Below are 23,480 nucleotides of genomic sequence, written 5' to 3' on the forward strand. Positions count from 1 at the left end.
GCTCGAGAGCTCGGCTTACACAGGTTCCTGTGGGCAACTAGTGGCTCGCCCTGGTGCCTCTCGCCTAGTCATCAGTCCCTAAGAGGAAAAGGGAAAGTTGCCGGGCTGATGCGCGCTTCGACGCATGCAGTTGTGCCCAAGGACAAGTCACTTACCTCCCCCCGCCGCCCAGCCCCCCAGCTCCCATTTGATCATCGCTCACGACCTCATCGGCTGGAGACCCTTAGTCATGATGGGGGGAGGGGGAGGGGCACGAACTTTTCTAAGAAGTTTCCTTTTTACCAAGGGAGTCACAGTGAGTTGGTCACGTAAACAGCACGGATAGTCGTCGTCTTTGCCGCCCCCCCGCCCCCTACCCGCTGCGCTTTTCTGGGATTATTATTAAAGCGGTAGCCTGCTGGCGCTGATAAGCAACAAGTTCCCCAGCGGTCTTCCCGCCCTAGCCTGACAAGGCGAAGATTTTCTTACCTGACGACAGGGAAATCTCCCGAGCCGAACTCAGCTTTGCCAGAGCCCCAGGTGTGACCTGAGCAGTGGGCAAGGGAGCGGTGTGCAGGCTGGGTTATTTTTAGGGGGGGACCTTGAAACTCCTCACTTTCTCTGGGAACTTTCTGTGCCAGGACCCAGTGACGGGCGGTTAGAAGGCAGCCTCAGGAACCACCCGCTATATAGCAGGACAGTTGGGCAATCATTGGTAACCTCGCTCATTCATTAGAATCACGTAAGAACTCAAAAGGAAACGTGTCTGTCGGAGTGAGGGCGTTTGCGTAAATCTATAGGTTTTTCAACATCGGTGCCAGTTGCTTTGTCTTCTGTAGTCGCCAAGGTGGTTGAGAGTTTTAAGCTTGCGGATATTGCAAAGGGTTATTAGATTCATAAGTCACACCAAGTGGTGGGCGATCCACTGAGCAAAGCCGAACTTCTCACATGATGACTTCAAACAAGACACATTACCTTCCAGCATCTGTTGGGGAGACGAGATTTTAAGACACTTGAGTCTCCAGGACAGCAAAGGCACAATGGTGAGTAGCAATAAACCGTGCATTATAATTGAAAAATCTTGACATGTTGCTTAACAACGGGCATATCACGGCTCTTCCTAGCACTTCACACGCTAAAGAACAGCAGCTACTCAGGCCAGGGGAATCGGGTTTTTACACAGTGCAACTTTAATTGGAATCATTTGAGATTTAACACAGCAATGTGGAACTGCGTGGAACAAACTTGGAGCTGGAGGGGGTGTGTTATATTGGCTGTTCAAGGCTGATGCTTGTCTCTCAGCGGTCTTGCATTCCATTCTTTGCCTTTATGCGTATAATGTATGAGCATATTCTATGATTTATATGTGGGCATGTAATTGACATTCGCAAGGGGGTTAATTTCCATCTAAAAACAAGAATTCTGTTAGAGCTTGGGGTTAGGGGGTGGGGTGGGGGTAAGGGTGGGGTAGAGGCTGGGAGTTTAGGTGCAGATGGGGGTGGGGTTGGGGGAGAGAAATAAGTCAGAAGTGCATATCACCGGTAATGAAATGGGTAATCCTCTCATAGAAGAAAAGGGTCTCATCAACATGTGATCAACTATTAACAGGATGGCTTTGGCAAAGCCATCCGCACGTGACAAAACGTAAGGAAGTGGAAGAAACCGTCTAGAGCAATATCAAGTATCACTTAATTAGAGATTTTTTAGCCTTTTCCTCCTGCTGTGCCGGGTGTGTAATCGGGGCGTTTGGAGTCCATTCAGCACCTTGGACAGAGCCAACGGATTTGTCCGAGGTGGCGGTACCCCAGGTAGCCTCCTTGGCCCAGAGGTAAAGCCAGTCCCGTGTCGCCCTTAAAAAGCGTCTTTTCTGAGGTTCGGCTCACACCGAGATCGGGGCTGGAGAGAGAGTCAGATTTTGGAGCGGAGCGTTTGGAAAACGAGCCCCAGTTTTGTCCCCTCATTGAGCTCGCTGAAGTTGGCTTCCTAGCGGTGTAGGCTGGAATAGACTCTTGGCAAGCTCCGGGTTGGTATACTGGGTTAACTTTGGGAAATGCAAGTGTTTATCTCCAGGATCTAGCCACCGGGGTGGTGTAAGCCGCAAAGAAGGTAAGCACCGGGGCGGGGACCCCCTGCTCCCCAATTCCTGAGCTATTTTGATACTAGATCTTCCGGAGAGGACGAGTGGTGGAGGGGAGGAGGTAGAAGGAGAGCATGAGAGGGGGTTGTTTCTTGATATTTGCTCAGTTTGAATTGCCCTAGGTGAGAACCCTGGGGCAAAGCGAGAGAGGAAAAAAAAAAAAAAAACCTTCAGTCTTCCTGCGGATATAATGAGTTTAGTTAACTTGGACCTGCAAATGTCTGATTCAAATGTAAGATTTCTCTCTCTTTTTCTCCCCTTCACCTCCCTCTTTTCCGTTCTCTTTGCTGGTGTGTGTGTGTCTGTCTGTCTATGTGTGGTGTGTGTACAGTAGATTCATTACTAATTATGAAGCTTTTGCACAACATTCGATTTCCTAAAATTTGACTTTGTACCATTTAGAATCAGGCGGTGGCGGTGGAGGTGGTGTGCGGTGGGGAAAGGGAGGTGGAGGTTGCGGAGAGGGAAGGAGGTAAAGCTAAATCCCCAACACAAAATGAATTAAGGTAATTTCAGCTCTTCTAGTGAGAAGGATTCATTCTCTCTGTATTCCTCCCTCCCTCTCTTTCCCCCTCCTTCCCTCCTTCCCGCCCCCCCTTCTTCCACCCCGCCCCCTCCTCCTGCCTCCATCCCTCCCTCATTCTATCTCTTCCTCTCCGTCTCCCTCGCTCCTCGCTGGATGTTTCTTTCTGGGTTTTTTTCTTTCTGGCCTCCCTCCCCGCGAGTTTTGGGCGCTGGCTTAGAGGGCTCCCGCTTTCTCAAGGGAAGGGGAGCTGCCGAGACCGCGCTCCGCTCCCCCGCCGGGCCGGATGCCTCACTGAGCCCAGGTCCGAGTCAGTCGGGGTAACTCAGGGAAAGGGGGGCCTCCGCTTGGGAGTAGAAGGTCCTTTCCGGACCGAAGAGCCAGGGAGCGGGCCGGGGGAGGGGGCCTGGTTGGCTGGAGGCGGTGGAGAAGAATACTCGTAGCTCCGTGCGGCGGCTGGACAGAGCCACCAACCAGCTGGGCGTGCAGACCGCCCTGCCAGGGCGAGGTTGCGTCCTGAGGCGGGGGTGGAGGGCGGCCGGCTAGCCGCGGAGCTGCGGCCACCTCCACCCGGGTGGGCCGGGGGCTGGGGAAGGGCGGAGGTGGGGGGCTTGGCGAGTGAGATGGAAGCGGCTCGGAGCAGCCCAGCCTTTCGTTCCGCCTTCCCCGCCTCCGCCTGCGCCCCCGGGGCACCACGAAAGGCCCGAGCGCGCTGCTGCGTTGTCCTCTTGCCTCTCCTCGGGGAGCCCGGAGACTTGCGCGCCCCTGGGCGGGGGCCACCAGCCTCCCTCCACTCCTAGAACCCACACCCCCACCCCCTTCCCGGGCCCTTTGTTCCGGCCACTGAGCAGTGCCCGGCGGCAGTTTTCGCCCCAGGGCTTGGCCGTTCTGGACTCCTCCCCGCTTCAGCCCTTCTTAATTAAGAGGTGAGGGCTTGGGGTAGGGGTGAGGGGAACGCAGGGGAAAACCTATTTCCGAAACTCCAGACTCCACTGTTTTTCCAAACGAAAGGAAGAATCCCAACTCTGCGCAGGTGGAAAGGATGGATTCATAGGCGACGCGAGGATATTGTGGAAATTTAGAAGGGGGAAAAAAAAAACAGGCACTAGGATCAGATGACGGTGATAGGCTGCTCGGCACACAAAGGGAGCGTAGGGCAGGGTTTACGGAGCAAGCCTGCAGCGAATGGGGCACAGATTGTTCTGAGATCCAGTCGTTTTCTCAGTCAGATCTACGCGAAGGGAGGAGAGGGGCGGGGCAGGGAGGGGAACGTGGCGGGAGGGGCAGGGCTTGGGGGCGGGGGGATTTCTGATCAGTCTGATGCAATTCCAAGCGTGCTGCAAAGGAACTCCAAGGCTCCCGCATCACCATCGCCACCCACCCTTCCCAGATGGTGCTGTTTTAAATACGGATCTGCAGGGCTGAACGCAGAACTAGGAGATTTATTGCAAAATCCCGGGAAGGAGGGGAACGGGGAATGGAGGGGCAGAATTTAAAGGTGCAACGCTTGCTTTTCCCAGTCAAGCGGAAACTGGTCGGATTTTTTTTTTTTTTTCCTGTCTGCTTGTCTCTGGATTCTAATTCACCAAGGAAGAGGTGTAAATATTGTGACGTTTTGAGGCAGCTTGATGGATGAGAAAAAAATCATCTGTCACTCTAAATTGCAGAATTCCCTCTCCTCGCGCCATGCCTTGCTAGCGAATGCTCCCTGCTGCCTAATACAGTTGCTAGGGCTTCAAATGAATGCATCGTTAAGGGAATATTATCCTTTTAGTCGACTTGCCAATTTATCTGACAATTGAACCGAGAAAATTGTACATTTCGTGTCTCTGGGAGACAAGGAGGAAAAATGCTCAACAGTCTAATTCTTGTAACCTCGAGATCTTTAACAACTTAAATAAACCTCGAGATCTTTAACAACTTAAATAAACCTCAAAAGTGTCACGTCATCCTCTCTCTCTCCTCTCTCTCTCTCTCTCTCCTCTCTCTCTCTCCTCTCTCTCTCTCTCTCAAGATGAAATGGTTTTGCCTAAAGTGTTGTGGAAATGGATGTCACTTTAAGCATAGTGCACCTGACATTCACTATTTATACGTATTTACATAGAGCTTTTTAGCATGAAGGCAAAAAATTTCACTTGTCCTATTTGGAATCAGTCAGAAAATTAGAAGGTGATAGAGAGGAGAGGGAAAGAAAGGAAGAAGAGAGAGAGAATTTTTAACCTTAAAAAATTAACAGTAACCTAGCCTACTTTTGTACCCCCTATTCTTGCATATTAATATTGCTATATGTGAGATTTTAGCTTGGTCTAGCTCCCCCAATGGAATATATCAGTATTGATTCAGATTAAAATATGTGCATCCTTCCCATAGCTTTTTCAGTGTCATTGATAGTAAGACCTACAACACAGCAATTTTTGGAGAATAGAAGAGAATGTCTGAAAGGGCTTTGCAAACTGGGAAGCAGGCACTCCATAAATGAGAGGTATCATTATGACATTCTCTTTGTATGCAGTATTTTCATTTGATTGAACCAGAGTACTAGTTATTTAAAAACATCATCTTATTTGTATGCTCAAGGCAGTAAATGGGGATTTGAAAAGCCAGTGATTAGTTGGCTTACAAAATATTGTCAATTGTCTCTCAGCATAAATTGGAAAGAAGGCTTTAAAAAGATCTAAAATCAACATACACAAGCTTCCTTTTTCATTTGCCAGACTCTTTCCCTATCAAATCTCTGATCTAAATTCTTAATAAAAAGAGAAGCTGGTGAATTTAGTTTCTTTCCTTTTCCTGGCCTGTCCTCTAGGGGAAGCTTTAGTAAGAAACATCATTCCAAAATCAGGCAGTGAGAGAGAGAAGGCAAGGGACTGGATGATCACAAAATAAATAATCAGTCGCAAAGCCAACAAATAGAAATGAGAGAAAATCAGCATTAAAGCATGACTTACACAAGGGTTTTATTTTTCAATTCTGTGATTTTGGGACCAGACTCCAACTTGCACAAATGACATTCACTCAATCATATTGCTTACAATCTGTCAGTTAAAATGATGTCTAACCGAGCATATTTTTTTATTAAATATACTTCTATCAAAGGCCAGTAAAGCTATTCTTTGCTTTTAGTAAGGACAAACTAATCTAACCATTTAAATAATCCCAATGAATATGAACTGATATCATCTGATTTTAAAACTCTGCTAAAAACTAAATTTGTTCTGAAAAGCACTGACTTGCCAGAAAAATATCTATTTTTGTAGCTTTCTTTTCACTCTATGGATAATTTAATGAGTTGCCTATTTTAATTTTACAACTGCTACCTCAGAAGTATCTCAAATTATCTTTCTTTGGCTGATGTCTTTCTCTGCTGATCTGCTACTGCTGTGTGTGTGTGTGTGTGTGTGTGTGTGTGTGTGTGTATGGGCGTGTGTCTCTGTGTATTTTCTAGTGGGAATTTAACAAGCAATGAGTCTCTTAAATTTACATGCCATAATCTTTGTAAAGAACAAAGCATAGTACTTTATAATAAAAATAAACATTAGCATTTAGTGAAAGCTTACCATTATTGAGTGCTATAGAAATGAGAGGGGTGCCTTCAGAGGAGAAACATTAAATTCTTAAAAAATAAAAGCAATTTTTTTTCTCTCCCTTTGGCTTAACCATGACCATAATTTCAAAAATATGAAATCTTTCTTCTTTTACTTTGGAGTTTAGAGCTGCTGCTGTAACAAGTGTCTCTTGAGAAAGATATACATGTTCCTTAAAGATTAAAACCCCACCAAACACCATAGTGCAGAGATAGAAATATTGAATTCTTTTATTCTTGCCTCCACTTTCATTTGACGATTTTTGGAGTGTTCATTCTGAGTTGTCTTTTAAATTCAGGTGGACTTTCTTGCTTGCTTGCTTTCCAACAGAAGAATCCTGTAAGGAATTCTTTCTACTATAGTGCAGACTTCATTTTTACTTCCTAGGGACGGTACTTTATATTGATATAGTGTTTTGACAGCTCTTTAAAGGTTTCTTCATTTAATTTCCTTATCGATCATGTAGGGTAGAAATCATCAATCACTTTTTACAGATGAGGAAACTAAGGTGCAGAGTCGTCCAAGACCATACTGCCAGTAAGAGGTAAAGACTGACTCAAAATCTATTTCTTCAAACTTCAAGGAAATGTGTGTTTGTTCCTCTCTAGACCATGCTGCCTCAAACCCCATTATGGCATCTAAGGGGGCTGTATGCATTATTTCTCCTATTTTGATTTATTTAATTAAATAAAAAACATTATCTACAAATAGTTTCCAAAATTCTGCGGGCCTGATACAAAGTGTTAACCGGCTTATGGCCTTCCCTTACTGAGCCATTCTTTCCCTCTCCCACAGTTGTAGGTGCAAAGAGAGCAAGAAACTTCCTGTAGCTGACACGCCATCTAAGTCATAGTTGCTAATTCCCCAAAAAACACACACAGAGAATAGGAAGTACCGAAGCCAAGAAGTACATTACTTTTACTTGTGAATTATAGAATCTGAGGGCTGGGAAGGTTCTCAGAGGTCAGTTAGCCCAGCCCATATCTGATGCATGAATTCATGCTGGCTTGTTTTCTTTCAACCCTCTGGAATTTCATCCCAGTCTTGGACACCTGGGTGCTCAATTATCTTGGTAGATATTCTGATACTTATGTGGATCATGAGCTTGACCGGCCATTTCACAATTTGTCCAAAGGTATACTTTGTATAGAGATGCTCAATTCCTAATTTTATTCTATAAGTATTTAATATTAATTGACAACCTATTATGTGCCAGAAACTGTGTTGGAATCTGGAGATTGAGCAGTGAGCAAGACTGAATGGTCCCTATCTTGGTGGAGCCTGTACCATAGAGACAAAGACTGGTCCTAAAATTCTGCAGGCCTCATAGAAAGTGTTCTGATCCCTAGAAGGGGAAGGACTTCTGGATTCTTAACCTTTTTCAACAGAACACAGTAAATTAGATTAAAATGCCTGAGTTCAAGCTTTACTCCCAACTAGTTGTCAGTAGCTAGAAAAGCCAGTCAGTCACTGTTGATCTCCAGTCTGTTTCTTCACACATAAAACAAAGAGGATGTTCTCAGGATAACCTCTAAATTCCATTTCAGCTCCAGGTTTGAGTGATATAAAAGATATAGTTGATAACTATTTCATGGTGAGAATTAAGGCTTAAGTTACCCTAACCTTTGATGATTTACAATTTTGGGTACCACCGATTTTAACTTGTTAAGAAGTACATTATGAAAAACCAAAGTAACTTATTTGAACCCAGTATAGAAGGAATCTAGGTATTAAGCCTATCGTTTTATGAAGAATGATGACTTGGATAGTTTTAATTTGAACAATGATCTCGAACTTTTGCAGATTATGTTTTTAAAGGGGTGATGTGATGGAAGACCTGCCATCATATTTAATGCTTATTTTCTTTGTGAAAACAGAAGTTCTGATTTTTCAGGTCATTTCCTTTTAAAATCAAAGATATCACATCCTGAAATTGCCTGGGTCTCATGAAAAATGCATTAAATACACATGATAATAGATAATTAGGTGGACCAGCCAAAAGAAAACGTGAAAGAAAGTGGGTAGCCCAGGGAGTGCAGAAGGTGTGTGGGCATTTTGACATCCAGGAAATGCTATAGATCTGTCCTTAGCTAACTCAGCCTGGTGGAGATAATTAAGAAAAAATGTGGGTGTAGAAAGACTGCAAGCCATTCCCTGGGATTGGCTAAATTGCTGCAGTAGTTCAAAAACAATTGGCAAAGCCACCCACACTAGACATGATTGCCCTTTGATGAGGCAGCTATTGACTTTTATAAAGATGCCATATTTAAAATAACTTCTGATGCACTAGGGATGACAGACATCATTCTTGAATTCTATTTTAGACAAATGGCAAAAAATATTCCAAAGCATTAATTTTAAAATTAAAAAAATCTTTAAAGGCTAGTTTCTAAAAACCAGCAGTTTAGCAACATGTGACCTCGGAATTTAACAATTCAGCCTGAAGCAGGGAGAAATATGTAGCTTATATGGGACATTTTGACCACTTGTGGGCATTTTCTGGACCACTACAGGAAATAGAAAGTACTTTGCCAATGTTTTTAACCTCTGAGTGAATGTTAAGTGCACTCCAAAACCTTCTCACGCGGGGAAATGGAATCCAACAATTGCCCTAAACAGCAGAAAATGCTCTGAGATATCTGTGCTCAGAGTACATGTTATAATGCTATAGTATCTGGAAATTCCCTCAGAAGATGCTAAACCCCTTACTCATCAGTACCAGAAGGAGTTAGAACTGATTTATCTCCGGCTTTGTGGAAATATATCAACCACCTACTATCCCTAAGTAATAAGGCTGCTGTGGGAAGAAATACCCAAATTAGGTGATTGCAGAAAGGCTCCATAACATCCAAAGGCTTTGGGATAGGACATTGCAGGGTGCATGAATGGGGAAGAGATAGGGAATGTGGAGAAAATTGAGTACAGAAATAAAAAGGGAAACCAAGATAGGGTTAAAATTGTACAAGGGCTCTGGAATTGCAGTGTCCTTTCTGTGAGTATTCCTTAAGGCCATTTGTCCCTTGAGACTGATATCTACCTTCCAGCTCATTATTATTATCGTTACTTTAGTAGGAAAGAATGATTTCTTCTGCTTCCACCTTCCTCCTCCACCAAGGGCTCCTTTCTGCCCCAAAACTTCCATAATCAATGTTTAAGAATTGTTCTGTTGTTATTATCCTTGACAGTATATTGAATTAATATAGGGCTTGTAATCACTTTTGTGCCATAGACTCCACTCTTTTGGTAGTCTGGTAAAGCCTATGTAAACCCTTCTCAGAAATATGTTTCTAAGCGAAATAAAATAAAAAGTATAAGATTATAAAGGAAGCCAATTACATTGACACATAGTTATAAAAATATTTTTAAATAGCATATTATGTGACATAGTAATATATGTACTTTTTAATGCATAAATAAGATCTAACAGCAAGGTAAATACTATAGTTTTGAAGTAGTCATAAGCATCAATGTCTTTTGAAATATCTGTAACAACTATTATGTGATACGAAGGTGTCTGTGACTTCTATAGGTGGTAAAGTCTGTAAATCCTACTGCGTAACATTTCCCACACATATTTGACAACAGAACACATGGGAAGCACTTATTAACACAGCATAAATTCAGAAATGTTCATTTAGTCAATGACAACATTAGCCACTGGGTTTTCCTTCCTGGCAAAAGGAAATTGGCGTAGGAAGAAAATTTGTAAAATTCACTTTTGCCATTAGACAAGCTGCCAAGTGGGGAAAAGAACAAATGATGAGATGGCTAGGGTGTGGTAAGCATATTTATATTGGCTGAACTTGCTATTACTCTGAAGTTTATCCTTAGTGTCACCAGCACAACCCCACTGCCCTAGAAATTCATAACTCTGTTGAAAAAGATAAAAAATTCAGACTCTGGTCATTAACTCAGTGAGCATTGCCTCAGATTCCTGATATGATCTCACTAACTCCATGGACTATCAAAACTCTTTGTGTTTGTCATTACTACACCGTGAGAAGGTATATGCAAATTACAATGAGGTAGGATAAAATTTATTTTGTATTCATCCAGTGCTAAGTTATTTGTTTTGTATTTGACATATATTATTTAATCCTCAAAGGAACTCTTGGAGATAGATTTAAAAAACCAGAGCTCAGAGAGTTTAAGTAACTTGCCTAAACTAACACAGCAAATCTCAAGTGGAAAAGCTAAACTTCTGGTTCCAAAGTCCATTATAAAATCATGCCTTCCTATCTAATAGCTGCTACCCAGATTTGATTTGGGTCCCATTTTTGGATGGTTTGCACATACATTTTCTAAAGAGGTTTTAACCACAACCCTTTGAGATGGTTGAGAGTCTCGAAGTTAGTTGCCACATGTGCTAATGTATAATCATTTTGAACCTTTGCTAACTAATGAGAGACTTTCAAGTCACTAATTGTTACCTACCTATTTGCAGCCCAGTTTTCACAATCATAGAATGGAGGGAGTGTTAAAGTGTTTTGTGAGGATCAAATAAATGAATAATAAAATATAAATTTATTGAGCCCACTATGGCGAGCATTCTGTGTTTCCATAGTTCACTGAATCCTCACAATAATCTTTCTAGGCAAGGACTGTTATTTTTATTGTAAAGATGAGGAAACTGAGGCATCAGCTAATTAATTAACTATCCTAAATTAGCAGAGCCAATAAGTGGCAAAGCTGGACTCAACTCTAGGTCTGTCTAATGCCAAAGCCCTTTCTTTTAATCACTAAATTAATCTCCAAGTTACTGTGCAATCTTAGCCATTATTTTTATAATTATCACACTTAAAACACTATCATGATAGAGAATTGTCCAGAAATAAGTATTGTAGTCACTGAAGAGAAAGATTAGAATCTGGAACTCTTCACCTGCACATTTCTTCCTTCCACTTACTTTAGATTATTAACGCAATGGATGATGTCTAACTCCTTTCTTAACTTGTTTAGAGCAGTTCCAAGTTAGTTGACTTCTGAGAGTTATTGAGTAAGAAATGTTATAAATTGTTTAGATTAGGATTTGGTATGTTTAGAAGCCATTTCATAAGTTTGCCTTTTCGAACTGTTACTGGCTATACCACTGCAGATGCTGTGATGAGGAACGCCCTCTCCAAAGACACACAGTGGATGACAAACCTCCAAAGCTAACATGTTGTTTACAGAGATGGAGAAGAAGAGGATGGACAAGCACAGTCTTAAACATAATTACAGGGCTTACAGTCCCTGCTGGGGACTAAAATGTTTATTGGCTTTCCTTGTGTAATTCAATGTTCTTCCTCCAAAGGCTCCACTCCAAACTTGGAACTTCTCTGGATATAGTATCTCATTTGGGAGAATGCCAGGAATTGATGTCTGGGTCCTTTGTGTCTTTGCACTGACTCAGAATTCAGGATACCAACCCTAGAAACTAAGCTGGGATATAGTCTGCGTAAGGGAGTCATATATCTACATGAGCATCTTCCTGATACATTTCATCCATCTTCCTCCTAGAAAGCAACTCCTAGAAAGATGTGGTTTTAAATGAGGGATTGGATGCATACTGGTATGTCTTAGCACAAGTCAGAGCTCTTTGCAGTACTGCCAAAGTCATGTAAGTAATCAAAGATGCAGAAGTCTATGGAGAGACCTCATCCCGCCTCCACTCTGATTTATGCGGGGAAGAGCACTGTGAACTCATAATGTATTTGATATATCCCAGAGCTCAGAAACCAGCTCAGCAGAAAGGATGCTCTTAAAGGACATTTCGATGTGTGAAAAAGTCCACCTAAAATCTTGTCGGAGATAAATAAGTAACATAATAGAAGAGTATGAATCCTTACCTTGGCTCAAAGCTCTAACTTTAGAGGAAATAATTACATGAGTTCCAAATTAAGTTTACCAAATGATATACAGTTCCTAAAAGGAGTCCAAATTTAGATTTAAAAAATTGCCTTAAAGATGATCCAGTTCACTCGTTCCCCTGGTACATTGAAATCACCTGAACCATTTATTCTTTTTGAGTGAAGGTCTGAATGTGTCACCAGGTTTGGCAACCACAGTTTATAGCCCACTGACTTCATTTTATTGATTGGGCATCTGAGGTGCACAGTAGTGAAGATCTCTCGATTTACTCAGTAAACATTTGTATGGTACTTTAGTAGCTATGTGAACAAGCTTGGGCTAGTGAAGTGGCTTGCCCAGGGCACATGGCCAGAAAGTGACAGAGTTTAAATTAGGACCTAACTTCTCTTGACTACTATCTGAGTCTTAAAATCATATCACATGACAATGATATTTCTTCTATTTCTTAATAATCAAAATAAAAGAAAACCATGGACAGTCTGTGAAAGACTTTAATTACCTTGGTTTTCAAAATAAAGTGAAAAAGTTAGGTTAATTAATAAAATATAAACAAAATTTTAAGAGCATGCTAATAAGATATTATTACTGCCAAAATGGTGGGACAAAACTAATTATACTTTAAACTTCTTAAATACCTTGTGGTTACTTTATGATTCTTGAGACACTAGGTAAAACAAGATGAATTGAAATCTCAAGTTTTCATTGATTCCTATATTATTACTTGTGTTTCAGAGTTTCCTTCTTTGCTTCTCCTATCTAAGATTTGACGGTTTTATTTGATTTTCAGTGACAAAATTCTTTTCGTTTCCCTCCCCACACCCAGGAAATCAACAACAAAACTGATTTGTTTACCTTAAAATGATTAAGAGATAAGGGGGGAACTCTAAAATTAATTGTATCTGTTAAGATCCCTTGTCCAAAAAATCTTAGAAAATGTTTAAATTTAAAATTTATATTTTTTAACCCATATCATTTTATAAAGAAACACTCCTTAGAGCTGTTTCTTTGTCCTTCATATGACATCCATACATATAATTCTGCTTTCATGATTAACTTCCATTATTAAATACTGTCCTAAATTTGTGCTCTTATAAACATCAATTAACTGAAGAGTGAGTTAGATATCTTATAAACTCTTTCTAGAAATGGAGAGAAAACTCATATAAATAATATGAATTTTCAAAAACACAACAACAAAAAGTAGTATTACAAAAAACATTAGTCTAGCAAATAGTCAAGAATATGTCAAACTTCTGCATACTTTTGAGATAAATTGGCATCATATAGATTAGCAAGATTCTTCTTTATGGGATTCACTTATTTTTACTCACTTTAGTCTAATTAGTTTTTGTGTGCAGACAAAATGGAAGGCAATGGAAATTTGGCTTGCAAAGTAGTTATAACATGATCTATAATACATCCACAATCCTGTTATAATGCGATAGGAGTGTGTTTATCTTGTGAGAATGGTAGTTGAAGTTAGTATCCAGTATCAACATAATGCAATAAGCAATGCAAAGCTAATTTCAGTTGTTTATACTGGGAACTTTTTTTTATGAAAAAGGTCAGTGGGTGATATGTTTGGCTCATTCTTCCCAAGGTCTTCAGGAAAACACACCTATGAAATAAAAGATCCTCAATGCTAAATTTTACTATACTTGGGAGAGGCATGAAATGTGGTAATAAATGAAGTATTGGGTCTTCATTTTTATACTAATAATTCAGCATGGAGACTGACCTGAGGAAAGCTGACTGTGGTCTGAGTTTGTGTCCCAGAAATATATTTAACTTGAGTCATAGCATCAACATCTGACTTCCAAAATTGGGTATCTTACCATATACAACCCCACCCCCTACACATACACACGCACCACCCCCTCTCCCAGGTCATGACTACTGTCCAAGCAGTAAAATATAAGACATATATAGCAGTGACTATCAAAAGAAAATAAAATCAATTATGGGGTCTTTGAATTTAAATGCATGGCTCTGCTCTCATTCATTCCTCATTCCATCCCAACTCTCTGTCCTCTACTTTTATAAAACATTATATTTGTCCTATCCATCCGCATCAGCATCACTCTTTCTTGGGTCTAAATAGACTTACCAATGCTTGTGCCCTTCACCGGAAGATTAAGGTTTCAGAAATACCACTTATAGCAAATACTTTTATTAGTCCCCTTTTGGTCACAGAGTCCCCTGACAATTTCTCAAAGTGATGTTATGAAGAAGAAGTAAATGTTTTCTTCTCTTACCCAGTTTCTTTTTAGAGTGTTGACTTCATTCTATATCTGGCCTAATTTCTTCTTGAGACAATTGGATTGATTTTACAGTAACCATTGAATATGCCCTGAACAGATAACCATGAGTACTGGGAATGGTATTTCCGCTGATCTCATGCTCTTCAGCTGGGCTATAGAGAATTAGAAGGCCCAAAATATTTGGTCGCATTGAATTGTGAGGCTATAATGAAGATATACTTGATGAGTGAAATATTCAGGTAAACTTGATTCCAGTTAACATTTAGGTTAGCATGATTCTCTTCTATGGGATTCAACCTAGTTTTATTTGCTTTATTCTAATTAGGTTTTGTTTGCAGACAAAATGAAAAGAAATGATTCAATTTAGGAGAAAGTAAAAGCTTCAAATGTGTAGAGTTTCATAGATCTCACCTTCTGAGAGAAATTATATCAAAATATAAACACCTGAGAATATGAAAGCACTATCCCAACCCAACAGTTAAAGGTCCACAACTTGAGATATTAAGTGGAATACAGAAAAATCACTTGTTCTTAAACAATTTTGTTGAATGGGGGGAAAAAGTGAAAGCTAAATGTTCTATTCAAGATGTGTTTCTTTTGGAAAAAAAATGTTTCATCTAAAAGCTAAAGATAAAAGATACAACTTTGTTATGAAGACCCATCTCTTTATTAAATAACAACTTCTGTCTCCAAGTTGCAAAGGGAGGATTTGTCAATCTGATTGAATCTTCCCTTTAGTTTTTCCCAACAGCTGTGTTCACATAATTCATGACTCCCATGTTTCCTGAGCCCTGGATAATATCACACACATGTCTGGTTTGTGGCTCCACATTTTCAGAAGAATATGGAGACCTTGGAGGAGGTCCAGAGTAGACCAAGGGAAATGATTAATGGATTGAAAGTTGGAGTTTATGAAGAAAGGTTGTGAGGTCTGATCTTTCGCTATGAGAAAAGTCTGAGTGGTGACTTAATAACACAAGGAGGTTAGTAAGCAGCTGTTCCCCATCTTCATGAAGGTTAGATGAAATGAAATAAGATATAAATTGCAACAAGAACAAAAATGCATTATAAGTGGGAACTTCCAAGCACTAGCATTGCTGGATTCTAGAAAGGTCCTCAGAAGAAGGATGTGTAGTCTAATTTCCTGGTCTTCAATGATAGGATTATAAGTGATGAATAAGATGAGATAATTCCTTAAGATCCCTTCTGGACCTATCTTTTCATAAGTCTACCTACCATATTTCGAAAAATTATTTGCTTCAAACAAAAATTATTTGTCTCATTTCTTCCCCTCCCCCACACCCTCCACTTCTTATCCTTTGTCTACCTTTTGTAAAACACTGCTAACCAAGAATGACTGGGGCACTGACAATCACAATGGCCCTTTGCAATCCCTGGGTATGCCTCCAGCTTTGGGAACAAGTTTTTTGTCCATCACTACTACCCCCTGGCCACCAGGGGCATCACCTTCCTCTATACCAAAGCTACTGCAAAGGAAAATGAAACAAAACATCCTACCCTTAACAATTTCACAAGTAGCCCAACAGATTAAAATGTAACTCTTATGCCCTAGAATACGAGTACCTAAAGGGCTGAAATCTATCTTATTCATTTGCCTGTATCACAGCTCATACGATCGTCTCTGACACATAGTAGGTGCTCAGCAAGTTTTCATCAATTGAACGAATATAACTATGCAATGAAGGGAAACTGAAGGGAAATTGAAGTTGAGATAGTCAAGAGTTTCAGATGTTTCCAAATGATGTTGTATGTAGGCTAGACAGATCTAAAGCCTAACCTGTGCTGCACACGTGTGTGATCAAGGATTTTATTCCCACCATACCTATGCTGTCTGGAGGACTAGGAAAAGAGAGGCAGTTGCACATCCCACCCAGGCTCTTGGTTAAAAAGACCACTAAAGACAGGCACTGTGTAGATTCATATATAAAAATCACACAATAATAGGCCAAATTCTTAGTGTGGCTTTCTTTAAGATGACTTTGCGAAGTTCAGTGATTATTTTTTTCTAAACTGTTTTTTTGCTTACTTTTCTAACTTTCTCATTTTTTTCATGAGGAATATAAAATTAGGCAGTAGAAAATCTCTCACTCCAATCATCACACAGTCTAAATACTTGAGTTTTAAAAATAAGGTAATCTGTTCCTTATAGCCGATGCAATGTCCTGAAACCCTTTGGTAAATTTGTTAATTCTTCTCATGGCTCTTTTCCTAGCAAAACCAACAAATACCACAGCCACTTATTATTGTCAGCTCTAACTTATGTCCCAAGTCCTCAATCTGACATCCCTTTTGACCAGGCTTATAGAAATATTACAACAAATAAACAAAATTTATTCTTTGGTATTAATTTTTAACTGTTCTCAGGGAAAATCTGGTAACTCAGAGGGTTACAAGTTGATGATTCTCATATGTTTGTAGGTTAGTCTTAGCAGTTTCCTAATGGTTTGTGCACTGTTTTTCTTGATCCAACTAAATATTATTCCCAGATGGGATCAGTTTTTGAACCTCTTGTTCTACTCTTCTAATCTTGGCCTTTCTAAAATTTTCTTACTGTAGCTCCCTTCCTTTGTCTGCTACTAATGGCCATGCTTAGTTACATAATTCCTGTAACAGGTGTTGACCAATTTAAACACATATGAGTATGGCACAGAGCTATTCTTATGGTTCATAAAAAGCTTATAGAGAAAAAAGTACCATCTAATCAATAGGGAAGTTATTTCTTCCTTAATATTTTTGTCAGAACAGGCCTTATAGAATAATTCTGAAAATTGTGAGTTACACAGTTGAACTCTGGATTGGGCCTTTGAAATCATTCAGAATGAATTAGAAAACATCTCTACCACTCTGCTCAGCAGAGGAGTTTTCTGTTTACTTACTACTTTCCCTATGCTAATTACTTCCTCCAATTTGCAGCAGTTTTGGAGGTCAATTCATTTGATACTAAACTAGACAACCCTTTTTGTTTTGGCAAGGAAGACTGAAGGTAGGAGTAACTAGGAAACTTAAACCAACATAATTAAACATAAAATGCTTACAGGGATAGTAGAATTGACCTCAGCCAATTAAAATTATTAATAGAAAAAATATGTCAGTGTCAAATTGAGCCTCTGTTCTCACTTGAGTAATGAGGATTAGTTTATATTTCCTGACAAGAATAGATGGGAATTCACATTTCTTCCTGACCTTTGTCCTCCTAGAACATTGGGTTAGGATAGTATTAGACCATAACCAAAAAGAAATAAAAACTTGGACTAATTCAAAATTAATTTTTAAGTCCCACAAAAGTGAAATAGTATTTTCAAGCTGTGAAGCTTTTCTTCCTTTTGTAGATAGAGAAAATGTCCAGATCATAAACTTGGAATCTTTGCTTCTAACATATGAATTATATCATAGACCAATCTTTGAGAAGAATCAGAAATGCCTGCTCTATATTATCAGCATCACCCTTTATTCCAGTAGGAAGATAAAACTTTTGTAAAAAGTTTAATCTCAGACCTCCAAAACTATTTCTGTATGCTACCTAAGTTAAACAAATAAAATATTCAGAATTCCATGCAAGGCACTGGTATGACTTTAGTTCATCCTGGCTTGATTGGTTTTGAATGTTAGATATACATTTAAGGCAAATAGGTAAGTGTTTTAAGTCTGGTCTCTTACTGTTTTAGTAATGCTACAATCACAAATCGGAAAGTTTGGAAATGCTCAGAAGTGTTGAGAGGTGTGATTCATCAGGCTTATCTGAATTGGCATTTGATCTTCTTTTATTTCCAAATTTCCCTGCCATTTCTGACTCCTCTGTCTTTTCTTCAGTAAAACTGCACCACACACTGGAAAGTGAAGATACACACATTTATTTATATAATGTCAAGGGAGAGTAGGATTAAGAAGATTGGCCATAGACCCACCCAATCAGAGTCTGGGAAATGAGAACACTTTTTTCTTCAGCAGAAATGCTGACGTGGTAATGTGAAATTAGCAGGTAAAAATTTGCTGTGGCTTCTAACTGAGCATCTTTGAGACTGCTGGCTTAGATTCCTGATGTTAACTTGCCAGGTAGTTTTCAGAAAGGAAGTAAATTACAATTAAGCTTAAAAACCTAGGGATATAACTCATTTTCAAGCAAATATAAAGTTGGAAAGTAAGCATCAGTTTTAAGTTAACCTAAAGTTATAAAAGAAAAAGTTTGCAGTAGGGATCCTACAGTCCCTTATGGTGTAGTACAAGTATTTTTTTTAATTTGTAAAACTAGTTTCTTAAATTGTATCACAATGTTAAAAGAAATTGGGTCTACATTCAGCCTACACTGCTGGGAACTAATGGAGGGGGTCTTCCAAGAGGCCAAGCCCAGCTTCATGCCCTCAGACCTTTATTGCGTTCTGGTTAGCCTGCATATTTCACATATGTTAAATATTCCACAATAAATTCCACCATCTGTGTTTTAGGGTAGTTTGTATTGGTCATGTGCTCTGTCAAGTTGACAGAGGTGCAAAGCTAAATGTGTGATACTCTAAGAATATGCATATATTTGAATAATTTGACTATTTAGTCCAACAATTTGCAAAGGAGCTCTGGATGATCACACATTCTGATAACACTGCCAGTGAACAGATAGCTTCCTTTACTGGGGTGGGGGAGGGGATGGAAGCAGAGTTATTTCTAGCTGGAGTTCTTGAGTTCACTAAGTCTCCTCCCTGGTACATAACTGTGTGAACTTGGGTAAATTATTTCCTGGCACTGAGTCTCAGATTCTTCTTTTATAAAACAGGAATAATCATTTCTGTCATTCGTCTTTAGAAGCTCTAAAATAGCCAATGTGAGTGAACTCATTTTGTTAACTGTAAACGTTTAGGTAAATTGAACTAAGTATGTAATAATATTACATATTCAGTTCAACAGCACATTCTTAATAACCGCAAGAGGGTCCAGGGAAGGAAATTGTTTATAAATCTTTTCCTTTAGCAAAATTAATGTTGGAGTGTTTAGGAAAATTCTTACAGCCATGAGTCTTGGCAATTATTAGGTCAAACCACCTTTGAGATTACAGAAAAATGCACATACACATAAAACTCCCTACAGAATTCAGATGTGGGGTGGGTGGGAGATTCATCTGATATCCATTTTTGCACCCCTTAAGAGAGTGTCTCTCAAAGTGTGAACTCAGATATCTTGCATCCGAATTGCTTGGGGTGCTTATCAAAACGCTAATTCCTGAACCGTGCCCTCCCCCCCTTACTAAATCACAATTTCAGGAGGAGGAACCTTCATTTTAACACTCCCTCAGGTGATTTTTATGCTTCCAGGAGATCCAGGGACTCCGAGTTAGGTACGGTACTGCTGCCTTGTTCTTTATTCTAAATTTTAAGGTATTTCCTAGTGCGTACAAATTGGTTGAACTAGTAAGTAAAAAAAAAAAATCAGCTTTAAAGCAGGAACACGGGTAGATGGTTAACGGAGTCGTCAAATGGCTAATTGAAAATAGTCCTTTGGCCTCTAGCCATGTAAATTCCCTCCAAGGGTCTTGGCTACAGGCAAATGAGAACTCCAAAGACAGTTTGCTCTTCTGCTGCGGGCGGGGGTGGGATAGGGCGAGCGGTGGAGGAGTAACAGAGCCAACTCTCCCCTCGACCCCATCCCCCCACTATGGTTAAAGCAGGAGGCTTTTTATTTATCTTTGCTGCCTAGGATCGTGATTAAAAAGGGTTAGCTTATGTGTGTGTAAGTTTGCTAGGGCTGGAAGTGAAAACATCTGCAAAAGCATGCAATGCCCTAGAACGGAACTCTTCTAATAAAAGATGTATCATTTTAAATGCGCTGAATTTTGATTCTGGTAATTCGTGCACTAGAGTGTCTATTTCGAGGCAGTGGAGGTATCATATGACAGCGCACGTCAAGGCACCGTGGAGCCCTCTCGTGGACTCCCACCCACTTTCCCATTCACCGGGAGAGGGCTGCTGGCGCTGCCGCTCCCCCCCGCCGGCGAGCTAGCATGAAATCTCCCTGCCTCTGCCGAGATCAAATGGAGCTCCTCGCTCAAGGGGTGCGAGTATTACCTCCGCCATGCAATTTCCACTATCAATAATTTAACTTCTCTGCTGCAGAACAGAAGGAGTACATACTGGGCACCAAAGACTCGCCCCCCCCCCACCCACCCTTTTTTAAGCGAAGGGGACGCGAAAAAATTATAGAGTCTGGGAGTTTTCGGGCCGAAGTCTTCCCCAGAGCAGCTGCCTTGATGTTTACTTTGACAAATAGTAACTGAAAAGGTGGGTTTCTTTTCTTTCTTTCTCTTTCCGTTTTTCTGTTTGGTCTGCTAGAAAGCGTGTGCCTTTAGTGAGGTCTGTCATTGCCTCGGCTTCCCGGCTGGAACAAGTAACTTGATGTAACGTTATCTGGGGGCGTTCATTAATAAAAAATGCTGTTATTATCTTGATTGAATTCCTATTAGGCAAACTCTGGAGAGGTCAGTGCGAACTCTGTTTAAGCCGGCGTGTTTAAGGCAGCGGAGTAAACCAATAGCCCCATGCTCTGTGCCATTTCATTGTGTGGTCGCGTTTGCAAGCTCCGTCGTGCGGGAAGGTGCGGAGAGGTGTGTCTGTGGCCCGGGAAACGCACGACCTCTCCCGCAGAACTTGGATGCTGGGATGGGGAGGAAGGGGAGAGTTGCAAACGAGGGGAGCAAGACCTCGGGGCGTCCGATTCGCACTCGCTCCCACCCGCCCCAGCGCGCACTGCCTGGGTTTCCGCAGAGGGTGCGGGACGCGGGGTTCCCCGGGGCTGGGTCTCGACCACCCCTCGAAGCCGCAGGCGTCCCGCCGAGGCGCCCCGGGCGGGCGGGGGGTGACGTCGCGTGGTCCCGGGAGAACGGGAGCAAGGAACAGGCCCCAAGGGAGAGGGGAGTCCCGGGCGTCCCGTGGGCCCCGGGGGGCCGAGCCGGGGCGAGGAAAAGGCGCGGCGTTCACTTTAAGCTGCCGCCCCGAACGGGTATCGGTAGCGCGGGCGAGCCGGGGGAGGGGAGCGGGGGGCGGCGCCGTTTGACCAATCGAAGCTCAACCGAAGAGCTAAATAATGTCTGACCCGAGCGCAAGGCGCAGGCTGGAGCTCCGGGTCCCCGCCGCCGCTGCCGCGCCCGGGCGCACCCGCCCGCTCGCTGTCCCGCGCACCCCGTCGCTCCTCGGGCTCCCGGGCCGGGCGGAGCAGCCGGCCCGGTGCGCCCCTCACCTCCTCCTCGTGCAGCTCTGATGAGACATTCGAATGCGGCTGCCACCGCTGCTGTGGGGCCGGTGGGGAGCAGCACCGCCGCGGGGACCAGGGCTGGGCGCTGGGGCCAGGAGCGGGACAACGATGTGACTCCGCCGCCCGGGACCCGTGAGCTTTGTGTGGACCCCGAGGTAGGCGAGCGCCGGGCGTGGGGCTTGGCGCAGGAGCCGCCCGTCCGCGGGGGAAAGTTGATTGCGCCCCTCCCGCAAAGTTGTGGGAAGAGGCCAGGCTCCTTCTTTCCTCCCCTCCAGGAGAAGGGGGATTTGGAGTTGCCCTGGGGAGCTTTCTCCCCATAACCCACGACCGAGAGGGGCAGTCGGCACCCCCAGGCAGAGGGACCTCGGGAAGCCCTTAAGTAGGGGAGAGAAGGCCAAGACGAGACGCGGAGCTTCGCGATGGGAGCAAAGACGGCGCCCCGGGGATCCCCGAAACCCTCCCCCAGCCAAGGAGGGATAGCGAGAGATTTAGGGCGCCAGCTGTCGGGGGCCCTGACCGAGGGGAGGGTGTTGGGGCTGGGATACGAATCCTTCCCGTGCGCTGGTCGCCCCCGCGCGGATTTGCTGGGGTGGAGGGGCCAGGGAGCTCGCGCCCTCTGCCCGCATCTTGTCCCCGGGGCTTGGGCCCCGCTGCACGTGGTCACCTGCTTCCCTGGAGTTGAGACCAAAGCGGACTTCCAAGTCCACAGCCAATGTAGCTTGGAAAACTTGGAACATTTCTGCCGCGGAGACCTGAAAGGGTCTTGCGAGACTCCGGGACGGGCCGTACCCACATCTCTACCCCTCCGCTCCCCCCGCTCGTGGAGCATTCTCTAGGGACATAAAAGTTTTGACTTTGGGGGGGCGTGGGTGGGATGTACATGGGGAATTCCTGACTCCCGTTGGTCTCTGGGGATGCAGAGCCAGGAAGTGAGAAATGGGTGAGTGAGCTGAGGCTGGAAAGAAATAGCTGAGGGTTGGGGGCTTTATGCCTGACGGGCAAGGAAAGGGGGAAATTGCAGACTGGGGACACCCCCAGGGGGAAGAAGCCTTGGGCCTGCGGGGATGAACTGAAGGATGCAGTGTTTGTGTGTTGGGGGTGGAGCGGGGACGAGGGACCGCGGTGGGGGGGTGGGCAGGAGGAGGGAGGAGGAACTGGGAGAGCCTTGCTAGGGAAGGTAGCGAGTGCCCTCTGCCGGCCAAGCTGCCAGAGCTGTTGCTGTGGGCGGGAGGCTGGGGGCGGGGGAGTGGTAAGGGATGGTTTTACGGGATCCCTCGGAGAGCTGGTAGGAGGGACTTGAATGGTGCTTCTGACTCCAGCTCAGTAGGGCGTGCGACTAGTCGTGGGATTTAGACTCCTCACTCTTCTTTGGCTCCAATGCAAAAAGTTTTCCTTGCGCTGGGGAGCTTTGATAAGCCACAGTTGGTGGTTGTGTTAGGGCTTCCTGGATGTTACTTTAGGGTTCTCCAGGTATCTTGCACTTACCCTCACTATCAGCAGCAACCAGTGAACATTTTCTGACAAGAATGCAGGGGTGTTCTTGGCCAGAAGCAAAGAAAAGCATATTTCTGAGTGTTTATTGATCGTCCTAGTACAGTTATCTTTAAAGCAAAGTGATATATAATTGGGAACGTTGATTTTTTTTTTTAGCTGTGTATAAATAAGGTGCTATGCTATTAAAAGAGATCCCCCAATTGACTCAACTTCTTGGAAAATATCCTCCTCTTCCTTTATTTTTATCCAAAATCTGTTTTTATATGAGTTTGTTATTAAGGTCAAAAGCCATTTTGGCCTTACAATTTGATAAGTATTTTTTACATTTTAACTTATTGTGGTATAATTACAGATTTAATTTGTCTAAGCGTGGGAGCCTTCGGTGCTTTACCTCATGC

At 42.6% G+C, this 23,480-nt stretch overlaps 1 protein-coding gene across 12 annotated transcripts in view; it reads left to right on the forward strand.

Annotated features, from left to right (window-relative positions):
• Positions 1–377: 377 nt before the first annotated feature.
• BDNF (brain-derived neurotrophic factor) overlaps positions 378–23,480 on the forward strand; it is a 57,321-nt gene continuing 34,218 nt past the window's right edge. For 2 of the 12 annotated variants that reach the window (XM_012649556.1, XM_012649562.1), the window contains exon 1: positions 20,860–20,943. Coding sequence is in view for 3 of the 12 variants with exons in the window: in XM_012649557.1 (XP_012505011.1) it covers positions 21,594–21,743 (150 nt within the window). In the remaining 9 variants the exon portion in view is untranslated. Of the gene's footprint in view, positions 1,023–1,652; positions 2,086–2,715; positions 2,944–20,275; positions 20,619–20,859; positions 20,944–21,409; positions 21,744–22,250; positions 22,529–23,480 lie in introns of those variants that run through there. The other 10 variants (XM_012649557.1, XM_012649563.1, XM_012649559.1 and 7 more) reach the window with 9 other exon arrangements.

The sequence above is a fragment of the Propithecus coquereli genome, unplaced genomic scaffold (genome assembly GCF_000956105.1).
Source record: "Propithecus coquereli isolate 6110/MARCELLA unplaced genomic scaffold, Pcoq_1.0 Scaffold30, whole genome shotgun sequence".
NCBI lineage: Eukaryota > Metazoa > Chordata > Mammalia > Primates > Indriidae > Propithecus > Propithecus coquereli.